This window comes from Callospermophilus lateralis, chromosome 9, assembly GCF_048772815.1.
Source record: "Callospermophilus lateralis isolate mCalLat2 chromosome 9, mCalLat2.hap1, whole genome shotgun sequence".
Lineage (NCBI taxonomy): Eukaryota > Metazoa > Chordata > Mammalia > Rodentia > Sciuridae > Callospermophilus > Callospermophilus lateralis.
Window position 1 is genome coordinate 97,403,103 of NC_135313.1, and position 16,696 is coordinate 97,419,798.

The 16,696-nt window shown below is 37.4% G+C and overlaps 1 protein-coding gene across 3 annotated transcripts in view; it reads right to left on the bottom strand.

The window, feature by feature from the left end:
- Cntnap5 (contactin associated protein family member 5) overlaps nt 1-16,696 on the bottom strand; it is a 791,405-nt gene that overhangs the window by 312,332 nt on the left and 462,377 nt on the right. For all 3 annotated transcript variants that reach the window (XM_076865870.2, XM_076865869.2, XM_076865868.2), the window contains exon 11: nt 3,703-3,809. In XM_076865870.2, coding sequence (XP_076721985.1) covers nt 3,703-3,809 — 107 coding nt within the window. The remainder of the gene's footprint in view (nt 1-3,702; nt 3,810-16,696) is intronic.

The window sequence follows — 16,696 nt, forward strand, 5'->3', positions numbered from 1 at the left end:
TAACGACCAACTGATAAATGTTGGCTGGCAGCCAGAATTATATCTGGATCACAAACATTGTTTACTTTTAGTTATTCCTCTAGAAAAAAAAAAGAATAAAACCTAAAGGAGAAAGTTCCTCACCCTAATAACTTTCAAACATCATGGAATAGTGTCCAATGGCACATTGTTGGATACATGATAGACTTGAATACCTTCTCTATGGAGAGGCTGCCACAAATGGAAAGGAATTGGACACACTTGTGGCTTTGAACAAGGCGTATTTGATATGTGACATAACTTGCATATCCAAGTTATTTATGTGTTAACAGGCAAGGGGAAAAGAAAATCAAGATACACTGAAGATCCCTGTGCTTTCGGCAGCAACCTGAAATGTCTGAAGACTGGAAATTTCCATGTTGCCATTCCTTAGAAGTCCATTGTCACCCTTTACCTTCCTCAGTCAGATCTCTCTTTCATCCACAAGAATTAGAGAAGTTAATCCCATCTATCCCAGGTCTGCTCTATTGGCCCACCTTTGCTGGAAAGCACAAATAATGAGAACAACATATCCTGAAGGGCTTCAAAAAATACAAAATAATACTCAAAAATTAGCACTTTAATATTATTATAAATATTTTATCAATCTAAAAAATTGAGGTAATTGTTCTGATTGATGATGAGTTCTTCAATACCACATGCCTCAACACACTAAGGATGACCCTGCCATTTTGACATGAGCAAGATTGTGGGCTGGTTTGTTTGTTTTGATCTGAGGGCTTTCTGGATGCCACCATCTGCATTTGGGCAGCTCCCACTCTTGAATTCTCATGGCTCAGGTGTGAGGCACATATTTACTGAAGGCAAGAACTGGTTCACTCAGTTCAAGAAGTACTCAAAACAGTGGGGTCACCCAAATAGCAGAGGGAGAGATTGGTCAGAGGAAGAAGGACAGATTCTTGAATTACATCGCCATCCAAGGTGTGCTTGCCAAACGTCACAGATACCCAAGCCGCTCTGATTTGTTCTGGCTACATGCCCAGAATGGAAGATAGAGTTTCACAGAGTTTCAGTTTACAGTGTAGGAACTGTACAATTTCACAAAAAGGGAAATGGGAAGGTGTTAAAAAAATTAAGGAATGATATTTTTACTACTTTATATGTCAAAGTCTCCTGCTCACAAGACTTGACAGCATTCCTTTAAAAATCAGCACCTCACCTCCATCAATTTTCAACTTCACACTTAAAAAAAAACTAGAAATCTTCTATTTTCAGCCTAATGGATAGAACAAATTAAAGGAGAACAGCATCTGTGAAGATGAACTCCTCAAAAAAAAAAAATTGCTACGTTACTTTGGGAGAAAATGAACAGATAAACCTTGAAAAGTCCTAGGAATGCTGTAATGTGCTTTAACTGGGATTTAGTTTGCTTTGGGTTAAATCTTCTCCAGGGCTCTTTTGTTTTACTATTAGACTAATGAACATGTCAATTTCCTTTGAGCTTCTTCCAAGAGCACACTGACATACAAACTCAACAGTCTTGTGCATGTCCTGCAATGTTTCTGTACAAGTACATGTTGTTCTTGACTATGTGAGGATAATATTTCTGGAAACAGACTTTTAAAGTTTATAGATTGATATTAATTGGAGTCTTTGATAAAAATATGATTTTCTCCCTAGATAGGTCTGAAAGAATTCATGAGTTTTTCCTCATAGGATCTTAAAGGAAAAAAAAAAAAAAAGATCTCTAAAGAGATAAAATTATGTACTTATTCAAGTATAATATAATTATGTACTTAGTCAAGTGTAATGGCTGGGTAAAATTTAACTTCAATCTCTCTCTCATTCCCATGTTCTCTTCATCATTTCAAGCTTTTAAATAGCAAGATCTAAATGAAATATATTATAATATAGCCAGATGACATTTCTCAATTTCCCAGGCAACTAATAGCAATAACATCATCATCCCAAGATGACCACTGCACTAATTCTTTTCTGATTCAGTTAGATTCTTCCATGGGCGTCATTGGTATTATGCCACATTCTGTGGCATAACAGAGGTCATGGGATGGCTGAGAAGTACACAAAAATCAGAGAATCAACATTGCTTCTTCTTGACTAGAGTGAATTTAGTCCAGTGGACATCTACCAACCCCTTCTGTAATCCTTGAGGGCCAGGCAACAACATCAGGAACTCAGGAAAAATTAGTGAGATCTGCCCCAGACTGATATCTCCCCTATGGTCCTCATAATACATCTAGGCCTTGGTTGGCTTCAGTGTATTTCTACAATATCTTCTCCCACCTGTCCTTCCAATCTCCAATTTCATATATTCCATGAAATCTCCCACAATGACTGCCAGCACCTTCAGATATGTCTTTCTCACTTACACTTAAGTCCATAGCTCAGCATGGAATGAAATTTTCTAGAGGGCAACCATTTGTTCGGTTGTGTTTTTGTTTGATGGTCCCAATGAGGATGTTAAATTGTGGGACTCAGGGCTCCAATTCATTCTTTATTTTTTTCTTTGCTTCTTATGTTCGCACAATTTAGCCTACCTTCTCCCTGCCTCCTGTCTTGCCATCGTCTCCACCACCATCGTCCCGTCCTGTGTTACTACCTGCACACTCAGAATTTATGTTTCCTGCCTCCATCTATTCCTTTGCTCTGAGTATCCCTTTTTTGCTGTTGCCATTGTCCAGCCAGGTCTCTACAAGAGATCAACCCAGGCCTTTTATATGAAGCCTCCTCCAAGCCAGGATTGACAGGTACTTATTGCCAGTGCTCAGGTTTTGTTGTCTCACAAGCCATGGTGGGAATGCACTTCATGCCCTCTTGTGTGTGCCCTTGTGACCCTATCTGGACAGTGGAATGTGAGAAAAAGTAATATTTGCCACATAGAGGTCAAGGCATTTAAAAACTAACCCCTGCTTTCCTGTCTCCGCCCCTGTCTGTCCCTCTCTCTGCTCTGGCAACATTCCAGATGATGAAACCTCCATGATAAGAGGAAAATGTGGAAGAAGACCTCCTACTGATGTGTGATGGGTATGTGTCATGGTCACGACATGGCCACTCATTACTTAAACCACCAAGATTCTAATTTTCTACTATGGCAACATAGCACAACCTGGAAGACGGTGCAATTAACTTTAGAACTACCTCTTGTGTGCCCATAGCATGTTTTCTTGTCCCAACCTCAACATGTATGTGACTCCATTGCCACTATCCCATTTCCTGTCTTACCAGCAGTCTATGAACACCACAGGTTATGAGTTTCATCCATGGGTGCTCCCATCCACCACAGTTTTGGCCTATGGTGTCCTCTAAAAATCTTACACTTAATGAATGAATAGAATGTGTCCCCCAACAATAAATGCACCTTGTTAACCCATTAAGTCCCAAGTTTTTAAGTCTGTGAATATTAAATGAAATTGACACAGTTGCATTAAAATAGGTTGGAATTCATAACTGAGAGCTTACATATCCTTTATAATATGTGTATCTGTGTGTATTTCAGATGCTATAATTATTCATCATTACTTTTCTCAGGAGATCAGCTCTCTAAAAACACTAATTATTTCAAAGTTACCTTGAGTGGTACATTTTTTCCTCAATTTAAGATTTTATAGGGGTTCTACCTCTGAACTAAGGAACACAATGGGTTAACACTGGCAATTCTGTAGCTTTGTCCATCCACTGTGCATAACCCATGCATCTACTCACAGTCATGGCAGGTGGCACCAGTGTAACCTGTGTCACTGCAGTTACAATAGAAAGTGGCCCAGGACTGGGAGCAGCTTCCTCCATGTTCACAATAGTTTGGCAAACACCTAATGTGAGATAGCGCAAAAAAAGACAACAAAATTTAAAAAGTCAGTTAAAATAAAGAAGAAATAAATGATGTCTTATATCCAACAAAATGAATTAATTCTGGGAATTTATCCACTATAATCATATACCTAAGTCAGATTTCAAATGATGAACATAATATAATGGCTTAACCAAAACAGGTGTATCCACCAGAGGCTGCCAGGTAATGGAAGTCTCAGAGCCAAATTAGGCACTTGAGTTAATATTCCAGCACTGGGGTGAATGCTTATTGAATTTAAAGTTAAATTGATGTGGTATTTTATTTATCACAGAGAAAATGTATACAGATCGTAATTTCATATGTTTTAAAGTTTTTGCATTTTTAAAGAAAAAGGGACAGATAATTGAGGTTACTCTCCATATGCTTCTCTCTTGGGAGAAGGCCAGGAAACTATTTTAAAATACATAAGCACAACATGAAATTTGAAAAGATGATGCCTGCTCACTTAACATGCAAGAAAATTGTATCATTTTTAAATGTGCCAGCGCTGTCCTTAAAATAAGGCCTTTACAAGTTATGGTCAAAACAATATGGCTATTCTGAGAAATATTTGCATCACACAATGAAAAGTTCTTTAAAACATTATGTAATTTGAAGCAGAAATCATACTTTGATGGCTTTGTTTAAGAATATGGTTCAAAATATGAAGACAATATATGCTAACTGCTGCTATTCACAATGATGTTCACAATGGTGAATCAAGGTAATTATCTAATATTAGAATATTACATAGGGGATCTGTTGCTCACAAGGTTAATGGGGCTACCATAAAATGACTACAAATAATGTAAACAACAACAACAAAAAGATCCTCACAGATTGTGACTCGATTAGGTGAAAATCCCACATATGAAGCATGCCACAGAAACTAAAAAAAGAATCTATGAGTTTCAAAAATTTGGGTCTTAAATATGTTAGAGTTACTTGGGCTAGTGATAGTAAAAGTGACGCTTATTTTTCTAGGTGGAAATCATGGTCTTTAGGGACACATATGCCTGCGTTTAAATTCCAGCTTATCTATTCACTGTATGGTAGTTTGCATCTTGCATACATAGTTTAAAATTTCCAGTGTTGCTGCTGAGATGTACCCAGGAAGTGTAGTGAATAAAATTACGTGTAAAAGTAAGGATAAATACTGTAATTTCTGAAAACAATCTTTGCAATGAGTCTAAGAGAGCTACGGAAAACAAAATCTCACAAATTTAAAAAGAGAGAGGGTTCAATTACTGAAGTTACAACGGTGTATAAAACAACAAATGGGTTCATTGAGAACTACTAAGAATTGGAAGCCAGCAAAACACAGGATGATTTCCTTTAAGTGCCCTCGATAGGTAGGAAACCCTCCAACAATGATTGTTTCAAACCGCAGAAAGTAAAATCCCTGTGTATGTTCAGATGTATTATTAGAAATTTCTGTTCAGCACAGCAAACATAAAATTGTGCTGACAGGGATTATGTTTGGGGAAAGCTTGCTGATAACTTCATGGCACCCAAGTCCGGCATAAAGAACAGGAAAAAAACAAAGAAAAAAAAAAAGAAGAAAAAACTTAAGAATCTTGCTGTGGAATGTGTTCATCAAAACTAAACCAAAATGTAACTGTAAAAAAAAAAAAAAAAAAAAAAAGCAAATAGAAAAAAGTCCTTTCCCTGCTACCCAATTCTGCCTTTCCTCTTGACTCTTATTCACTCTCCTAGACTTGATGAACAGGAACTAAAACAGACTTGTCACTGTTGTGATCAAAGTCCTTGTGAAGGAAGTCCTTGTTCCCTACCAACTCTGTGGGGGAAGCTACATAAATCTGGAGCATCCGTTTCCCTATTAACAAAATGCAACTATGGAGACTCCCTCTGAGCCTGTCCTGTAAGCTAGACTGCTAGCTTTGTTTTGAACGTCCATCTGCCCCACACGCTCTTTTCACCCTAGCATCTCCCCAGTTCAGCATCACCTAACTTTTTACTGTATCTTCTCCTGAGCCTTCCAAGTTCATCCACAACCTCTCTATACCACTTTCCACTTCCTCCCGTCTCCCCCAAAACAAGTTTTCCAAGATTAGCAAATGATGATATTATTGTTCCCCTACTTCAACAAAAAGTTTATTGCTTTAAGGCTGGAGAGCTGAGCAAAAAGCAACATAGATGTTTATTCTTTAGTTCTTTTACTTTTGGATCCAAATAATTTCAGCATACCCACTTTTCAGTAGTTGGCACAATAAAATAAAAAATTCAGAAAGTTTTAGTAGCTGTATTTTCAGACATGAGGAGAACGTTTGTCTGCAGTGAACAGTACAGAAAAAAATTTTTTTTTTCCAATATGTAGCCTTCAGCAGGGAGAAAAGAGAGAGTCCTGAAGATATTTGTGTGTTTGGTTCCTGCTGTTCTCAAGATCTGGTTGCCCTCCTGAACCTCTTGGGAACTGGCTGTTTTAATCTGTGTTGGGTTCTGTGAGATAAACCAAGACCTTTCCAGCAAAATCCTCATTTCACTCAGGAGAGCTCCAGTTGGGAGTCTATTACTTTCAATTCACAGAATCTTAATCTTAATTTTTTTTTAGTTGTAAACGAACACAATATCTTTTTATGTATTTATTTTTATGTGGTGCTGAGGATCGAACCCAGGGCCTCACACCTGTGAGGCAAGCACTCTACCAGTGAGCTCCAGCCCCAGCCCAGAATCTTAACTTTTTGTTAGACAGCATTCTAGAATTACAAAAGAAAATGTAAACATGTTTTTCTTATGGTATACATGATAAAAATATCTTGCAATCTTGAGATTACCAAATCCAATTGGGCCTATTGCGAGAAGGAACAGCTTTGGGGAAGCGACCAGAAATATAAATATCCTACATTTTGAACACATTTTCTTACCAGTACTGGAGACTGAACCTAGGGGCACTCTACCACTGAGTTATATCCCCAGTCCTTTTTATTTTATTTTATTTTTTAATTTTGAGGCAGGTACTAACTAAGTTTCCCAGGCTGGCCGTGAATTTGCTATCCTCCTGTCTCAATCTCCTGAGTCGCTGGGATTACAGGGGCACATCACCTCTACTGGCTTCTTGAGCATATCTTTATAAGTCCTCCACAGAACTTGCATTGCAGTATTAATAGACTCAATTTGCCACTGAAAATCTAGGCTATAAATTCATCTGTCTATGGTCAATGAACAAACCAATGATGTATTTCTGGAAGGGAAAAAGGATACTTGAATAAGCGAACATCTAATATTTCAAGAATGAGGGGAAAAGAAAATGAATGAGCACTTGTAAGGCTGCCTTGGAGCTTGATTCATTTTGGCTCAACACATACCGTGATTAGAGAAACTCATCTTTAAAGTAGACATTCAAAATAAAAGATGCCTAAGCCCAATTTGCTTTTTTAAAAAGAATGGGCAGGGGTTTATTTATTTATTTATTCATTCATTCATTGATTCATTCATTCATTCTAATTAGGTATATGTGCCATCAGAATGCATTTTGATTCATTGTACACTAATGGGGTGCAACTTTTCATTTCTCTGGTTGTACATGATGTAGCATCACACCATATGTGCAGTCACACATATACTTAGGGTAATGATGTCCATCACATTCTACCTAAAGAAAGGGCAGTTTTATGAGTATAATTTCCCATTTTCTTTAATCAGCTTATTTTAATTGATGTTTATTTCTTTTTACTTTCTACTTGGCCTACACTGAACACTTAAAAAAAATGGACTCACAAAGGGAACTGCTCAGAGACCCTTAAAGGAAAGACCACTGACTATGAAGTGAGTCACTATCTTAGGCATGCACCTTCTATTCAAATTGCCAGGAGATAATTGCTATGAACACAGATCCTCTAAAACTCCTATTGCTGTTGCAGATGTAACCTCACCTGGACAGATGTGGCTTTCCTTAGAGCACAATGTTTCAGTATGAGTTTGACAAGTCTTCCTGTACTCCCCAAGAGCCCCAATAAACTAACACTGTGATGTGTCCCAGCAAAGACTTGGAACACACATTGGCAGTCATTTTGCAGAGAGTGTGGGGATTTATAGGAGATGAAAGGAAGGGCTAAAGAATGGCAGAGAAGATTTAGAAGTGGAAAGACAAAAAAATGATGATGTCATAAGGACAAAGGTTATTAACATTTCTTTATAATTTCCCTCCAAAAATCAAACTTCTTTCATAGGAGAAAGATTAGGTGGGGCTGTGGATGATCTGGGTAATGGAGGAAGTAGGAAAGTTCACCCAGAGTGGTCCAAAGAACTCATTCATCAGTGGTCATGGTCCAGAAGTTAAGGTTCCAACTTGCCGGGTGCTGTTTAGGGTGTGTTCGGTTGCTCACAAGAAACACAAAGGAACAAAACAGTTCTCTTTGAAGATTGATGCATAGCAAGGGAGACAGCCAAAAAGCTGCTTCACAGAAGGCAAGGGATTTTTATAGACTGAGCCACTTGGTAGACAAGAGGCAGACATTTCTGAGAATTGAAACCAAAATCCAATTTCAAGCATCCTAAGTAAGTATTCTTGAAGGGAATGCACACTCTCAATTGGCATTAGGAAGAACAAAAGGACCTCCACAGTCTTCCTTGAGAAAGATCAACGTGGTAACTTCTTCCTGATTCAGCTTTAACCAGAGAAAACAGAAGTTTCCTGCTGGTGTGGGCAAGGGCAGGGAAGTGTTATGACCACAGAGATTCAGGTTACTTTCAAAAAAGGCAGGATATTGCTTTGTTTTTCATTTGGAAAGGGTCACAGAAGAAATAAATATCTGTGGTTCCTCTTAAGCGAAAATCAGATTACTGAGTGTTATAATTTAGGTCTGAGGTTTCCCCCCAAATCTCATATGCAAGACAATGCAAGGATTTTCAGAGGTGAAATTATTACAGGGCGAGAGGCAGAATCCACTGATATGGATTAGTTTTTAGTGGTATTGCAGGCAGGTAGGGTGTATGCCTGGAGGAGGTGACATGTCCCACTGGGGACATGACGTGGGGTTTTTCATTTTGTCCCTAATGAATGGAGGCCCCTAACCCCCTGCTTCCCTTCACTATGTCAAGAACTGCTTTCTTCTACAATGCACTTCTTGCATGATGTTCTGCCTCACCTTGAGCCCAGATCCATGGATTCAGCCAAATAAGGAAAGAACCTCAGAAACCGTTAGCCAACATAATTTTTCTTGTCCTATGTTGTTCTTGTAAGGTCTTTTGATCACAGCAATGGAAACCTAACAATAAAACCCTGAGTAATACCACAAATTTCAAGACTAAACCCCTAGAGACTTTCAAATTTATTATTATTTTTTTTTATATTATGAGTTCAGTCCTTTCTCCTACATTCCAGATTCATATTCCAGCTGACCAGGGGGGTAGCTCCACTTGTATGCCTATGACTTTTCAATCTCCTTGGCTGGTCCCTCTCCCACCTACTCCACCTGCATCCTTCATTATCACAGTTGATAGAAAGACCATCTTCACCCATATCCAGACCCCCAAACTTGAAGGTCTTCCTCTTCTCTCATAGTCCATATTGGAGATGTGAATAAAACCTTCAAGCTATTCCTTAAGAACATGTCCTGAATCTAACGGTTTCTCACCACCTCTGCCGATGCTGCATTGGTGTGAACGACCAGCATCTCTCACCTGAACAACTGCAATTATTAGCTAACTCTTCCCCCAGTTTTAGCCACTGACCCTTTCGGTCAATTCTCACTCAAGAACAAAACAAGATTCTTTTTAAATATGAGGAAGATCCCATTCAAATCCTCTCCAGTGGTTCCTTATTTTAACCAGGGGACAAGCAACGGTGTTAAAACTGCCTATCAGTTTCTACTGATCTGCACCACTACTTAACTCTTAATATTTCCCTACACTTTCTACATTGGCTCACACCATGACACCAGGTAGATCTCCTTGTGGTCCCTAAAACATAGCAAGGATGCGTCTTTGTCAGGGTCTTTGCACTGACATTTACTCTGCCCAGAAAGCTCTTCCCAGTTGCCACAGTAGCTCATTCCTCACCTCCTTCTGACTCTGCACAAATGTCACCTTCTCAAGGAGGCCTCCAACATCATGCTACTTCAAGTGGCAATCTGTCATCACTGGACATCTCCAATCCCCTTTCTCGCCCAGTTATTTTGTTTTCAATTGTCATTAGCACATACTATCTTCTAATACATTGTGTTCTTTGCTTGTACATTTAAGTTTATTATGTATCATGTGTCCTCTTGCAAAAGGATGTCAGCTCCATGAGGGCACTGATTGCTGTCTGTTTGATTCATGTCATGGTTGAGATATGGTATGAGTGTCCCTGAAGGGTCTATTTTGATGCGAGGCTTTGTCTTCAGAGTGGCACTATTGAGAGGTGGTGAGATCTTTAGAAAGTGGGGCCTGGCAGGAGGTTCTTGGGTCATTATGGATTTTGCTCTCAGAAAGTCATTCTCATACAACTCCATGAGTTCTCACCAGAGTGTTGTTATAATAGGGGCCAGTGTAGCACTACCATGGGATCAAGGCCTCATTACTTGCTTATTCCTGTACATGTTTCCTTTCCACATTAAAAGATGATGCAGCCAAAAGAGACCCTAACTGAGCCTACACTAGACCATCTGGACTCTCAGATTCCCAAACTGAGTCCAATAAACCTGTTTTCCTTGATAAGTAGCCTGTGTTCGTTATTTTGTTATGATAATGATATTTGTGTCCATCCTCAGAACGGGATTAGGCAAACAGTCAAAGCTTGTTGGTGGAGTTAATAAATGAACATTTCTGGGGAACAACAGTCAGTGGAAACTCAGCCTTATCAGATAATCATGGTCTAGCTACTTTCAATCATTTGCTATCACCAGCCTGTCCCTAGCAGCACACTTAGCTCTGAGTGGGAAAAGGGTAAGAAAACAGAGCCTCATGGTTTTTTTTTTTTGTTTGTTTGTTTGTTTTTTTAAGTAGTGAGGAAAAGATGGCACAAGAAAAGAAACATCTCATGCAAGCCATAGGCAAGGAACAGGTAAGGGAGGGCAGAGAAATCTGAGTTTCTCTGAGCAGAGAAAGAAGACACATTAGGAAAGGGTTCCTTTTTTGTGGCTGTTTAGGCATGCAAGTAAATGATGCAATTTCTTCTGATTACTTGTGACTATTGAGCTGTATTGTTGGGCTCTAACAACTTTATCACCTAAGTACTTGGAAAGATAATTGTCCCCAAATTGGGTCAGAAGCAGAACACTGTTGCACCATGTGACTTAGAGCTCCTTTGGGGAAGTATCTAGCATTCCTCATGAAATCTGTGCACAGTTTTTGATAGACTTTAATTTCATGAAAAGTCTGATGGGAAATTCAGTGTAATTATCTGACTTGCCTTGATTCTTGTAATGTTTAAGCAGATAAAATTCAAAGATGGGTAAGCTGACTCTTCCACTCATTTTTTGGTCAAATATTATTTTCCCGTCTAGTTTCCTACCAGCACCTCCACCAAGACAACATTGGATCTTGGTTTTCTTGAAGGCTTTACTTTGTCAATGAACTTGAAATGGAACTCTGAATTGTGCTCATAATCACATCTGAGATGTGACTTTATACCATTTTTCACTGTTTTATTGGTGAAGAATATGAGACTAGATACCAGAGAATAATTTGTTCAAGTAGGAAGCCACAGAGTCAACAAGGTGAACTATGTGACTGAAGTCTACCCCTTTCAAACACCATGCCAGAAGTCTCATCACCTTAAAAGTAAACTCTAAACATTCATCCTAGGGCTTCACTTCTGCCAAAGCAGGAGGTACAAGGCTTCACATGGGTCGTCCACTGATTGCAGACACAGTAGTAAACTTGGAGCTCTCAATGTATATTTCTTAGAAATATTTTTTTGTAGAAAAGGGACTTTAACAATATACAAGTTGATTAATTGGGAATAAATAGAACTATACTGTATAACAAAACATATATTTATTATATGATTAACATGATATATAATTCTATATATATACATAATAATATAAAATTCTCAATAATGGGGAAGGATTTCAATTATATTTTAACCCTAACACAAATCTGCAAAATCCTTAAAACAGGCCACAAAATGGCCCCTGTCCCACCCCTGAACTTTACTTTTCCATATCACCCAGACGTTTTATATGTGTTTTAAGACTGAGATAATATGATTGCTTCCTTGTACTTAATACCAACATAAAAATTTTAACCTCTGCATGTTTTCAGTACAAGGACCATATATATGTTATCATTACAGGTAAGATCAAGCCATTTAGCCTACCATGGAATTTTATTGCGTATTGAGGAAAATATAGCTAAGGTTATTTACTTTCACAACACAGAAAAATGCAAGAGTTCCTCAATGTTCATCAAGCAAATGGAAAGCTAAGTCAGGATTCAGCTTTAGTCTTTGAATGTAGGCTTTCATGGGCAGCTCACCGTGAATGCCTGTATATTGGAGCCCTTGACTAAGGAACCATCTATAAGGGACAAGGTGTTTCATAGGTCACCAATAAGCATCATGCCCAAATTCATCACTTAGTACTGTAGCATCTTCCTCAGCCACGCAATTGTTTTATCTCAGAAATTTCTGAATATCAAAGTTTTAAATAATCAAAATCATAATACTAATAAACAATAATAATATTTTTGAGTAAAGAAGAAATACGATATGGAAAAAGAAAAATGATCCCAAAGCTGATCTCAGAGGCTTGCTTGTGATTCAATTTGCATTCTTTTCTGGGGAAAAAAAAAAACAGCTATAGATCACAACAGGATTAAGATTCAGGGTCAGTTGTTAAACAGGAAAGAACCTTACTTAGAACTTTAAACAATCTTTCATCAGGTCAAGGAGCCTAATTACCATCAATTGGCGTTTTTAATTTTAATTTTCATATAATATGTTGAATAAAAATATTTATTTCTTATTTATCCCTTAAAAAGTCCCCTGTCAAAAGTGAATCTTTCAATTGACCCATCCTTGGTCTTTTTCCTCATAGAAAAATGATAATGACACTTTGAAAATATAGAATGATTCTTTTGCATTTATAATTTTTAAGACAACTTAGACTATTTGAGTATGATCCTTGTAAACATCAATTTAAAATGTATAAGGCAACTGAATGAACTTTAAAATAGAATCTTTCTAAGGCAGAATTAAGTTCACTGAATTTAAAAGTTCATTTTCTGGATGTTTAGCTTTTATAAGAATTTGCAGCATTCTGCTTATGAAGGTAGTAAATTAAAGAATTTGGAAAGTAAATAAAATATATATTTAAATGTAGTTTAACTTTAGATAGGGTAGAGGGGTGGGAAAGGAAGGGAGGGGGCAGGGGGTTAGCAATGATGGTGGAACGTGATGGATATCATTATCCAAAGTACATGTATGAAGACATGAATTGGTGTGAACATACTTTAATTACAAACAGAGATATGAAAAATTGTGGTCTATATGTGTAATAAGAATTTTAATGCATTCTGCTATCATGTATTTAAAAAATAAAATCAATTAAGACAAAATGCAGTTTAACTATTTAAAGGTATATGTTTAAATGACTAAATTAATAAATAAGATTAAACATTTCCAAAGGTCAAAATCTGCTAGACTTACAAAAAAAAAAAATTATTAGTTGAATTTTGGAAAAAGAAAAGAAACATATAAAAGAGGGATCTTGAATTTACAATTTTAAGAAATGCAATATCACTTTCTAAAAGACAAAAGTAAGTCTTACTAACAACCTGTTCTTCATAAAAAATGTTCAAATCAGCACCTGCATTTCTCATGATTCAGATATTAAATCCTACTTTCACCATGCTCAACTCTGGGGAAATCCTTTGCTCTCTATCACCATCTATGCAACACCTGTGAAACTGACCTTGGGGCCAATTCCATTTGTTCAGCTTGAGCACTGAATTCTTCTAGTTCCTCCCTCTCAGTTGGTATCTTTGTTATCTTAGTGAGTACTTTTTGGTGAAAGTAATGGTGTAAGGATGAATTTCTTATCCAAATTCTCCTCCAAAATCCTTTCCACTTCCCTAAGCAGAATTCAGATGACTATTGCCTCAAACTTAGACAGCACTTAACTTTTAAGCATTATGAAAAAAATGCTACCTCCTCTTATTTGCATTATTGCTCTTGACATATTTTCCTTGTGTCCTCTATTTTTTCTTGTGTTATGCACTGCCCCTTATGGTCTCTGCCAGTGTTTCAAGTTCCACAGTGTTTGTTCATGACACCCATGAGGGTCATCATCTCTGACATAGTGGCACTGGCAAATCACAAACTATATGACTTCTTGTTTTAAGATTTTCATAGAGAGACTGGAAGGAAATATGTATGTAAAGTCACATACTGCTTAATGATGGTGATAGGTCAGAAAATGCATTGCTGGGTGATTTTGTTTTGTGAACATCAGTGAATGTACTTACATAAAGTAAAGCAAGCTACAGTGTCACCAGGTAATATAATTTTACAGGGCTACCATCATATTTAGGAGTTGATTATTGACTAAAACATTTATTGTGCAGGGTGATGTGAATGTATTATATTTGTGCATACTTTTTTTTTAAGTTTGTGATCAGAAAATAGCAAAGACAAAGTCATCTTAAATTGGAGATATTCTTTAAAAAGAGAGGGCCCAACATCCTCAGACACATTCTCAAACTGGGAATGAGATCAGCTGCATGAGAGAAGAGGTCCAGATAAATGAGGAGTGGGCAGAGGACTGTGAAGGTATTTGCTGAATTCGTAAGACAATGAAAGTGTTCGGTGGATCTGCAAATGGAACCTATCCCATGAGCATTATCTGGACTCAGTTCTCTTAGTAACCACAGAGGTGCACATTGAAGGGTTTTTTTCTTATAAAATTTCCAAGGCTCAGTGTGTGCCCACTTTCCCAGCTAGAGCAGAGTAGGCATTCAAATCCATTTTGCCTCCTACATTAAACTCTGGAAATAATGTTAAATAGATGATGCCTCTGCTCCTTTGGAACAAAGCCTGTCTGGCAATACACTCCTAATGATCACCATTCATTATAGTCATCTATTGATCAGGGTAAATTTTAAAAGTCACTTGTCAAAATTAAAAGAAAAGGAGCTTTGGTGCAAGAACACGCACACAATGGTTAATGTGGGTGTCTGAGTGCCTGTCCTCCTATGACAGTTATTTAGATGCATACACTATAAGATACAAGCCCGCACAGCAAAATCCTCAACTTGAACATGCCAAGAGGAAGTCATTTATTAGAGGTAGATCAACATTAAAAGAACAAACAAACAAACAAAAAAAACCCACTGTGTGTTTATGTTAAAAAATACAGAACTATTTTTCCTTACTTTTAAATTTTCCCCTTGTCCATTTTTTATAACAGACTAAAATAAATAAGACACGTATTGACAAACCTCTGAAATTTCCAAATATTCAGATAAACACTTCCCTATCCATGAATCTGAATGCATTTATGCTTCATGCTCTCTCTCTTTTTTTTTTTTTTTTTTTAAGAATTCTCATCTCTTCTTCATCAGTTTAAGGTCAATCTAAATTTCTATAGGCTTTCCTTAGAGAGGAAAGAACAAAACATTTCAATAGTCCTCAAAATGCAAGCTGACTAATGTAAGCTCTTTAATGAAGCTCACACATTAAAAATCAGCTAGGTTGCGTTCCTTTGTCTGTTTGCTTTAATTAGCAGCCAACTGCATTGATCTTGTTTTGGTCAGATAGCTTTTCTGAAAGCTTTTGAAACCTATTTCTATGCCTCTTCATGCTAACAATTACCATAATCCCATTTTACCCCCACAGTTGGATCTTCATTATAATTGAAATTTGTTGTAATTACAGCAGATGCAGACATTAAAGAATTAAGTGAATAAAAAGAAAAATGTCAGAAGTCAGTTTCCTAATTTGCTTGGGTCTAGTTCCCAGCAGGGAGTCAATTGTGGATTGTTGCGAGAAGATCCTCAGATAATGGACAAGCAAAGATGGTCAAAGAGTTTGCAGTGGACAACAGCAATCCCAATCTCAGTGACAGTGCTGGGCTTCAAAAAGGATGGAATCTTATACTCTGGCCTGTGTGCCTCTCCTTATATTGACTGTTGATGACCACTGAGCAAAAAACCAGTTATATCCTCCCTACACTATAAAACACACATCTAGTTTATAACCGCAGTGATACTCGGGGTTCTTTTAAGGCCAGTTCTTCAAAGCAGAGAAAATTCAGAATTAAAAGCATATCAGTGTCATGCCTACCCTGATTAATAAGCAAAGCAATCTAAGACTGTGAAACTTTGCTACTGAAATCCCATTTACCTTCAAATAATTGAATAATATGTACCAAAAATTCAAAGGAAGATAACTGCCTATTAGCCTGGTGGGAGGCATTTTGACTAAAATGAATTGAATTTCTCTAATCAATCCATTTTTTTCTCACTTCTAAGGAAGTGTTCTATCAGAATGGAAATATACCACAGAACTTATAGGGGGACTCTGGATTTCACAAGAGAACAATCTAATCTGGTTGTTCTCTCACCTCAGTTGGGTAAAGGGTTTTGTGATTCTTACAAAAGGATGATTTTGTTTCATATAATAGAGTGGGCATTTCTTTTGGAATACTGGGGTTAATCAAGAAATGGACAGGCATATTCCACCAATTACTTGAATGGTTTTATTCTCAAATTTTAGAACATCACTCAGAATCCACCATAAATGGTAATAATTCTATTGTTTGGCTCAGTGTTTCTCAAACTTTGATACAATGAAGATCCTGTTACATAAGTCTGAGTGGATCTATGTTGAGATTCTGCATTAATCATAAGCTTCCAGATGATTCCAAACTAGAGGTTTCTGGTTTCCAAAGCACACTAAATAAGAAAGAGCTAGACTGCAAG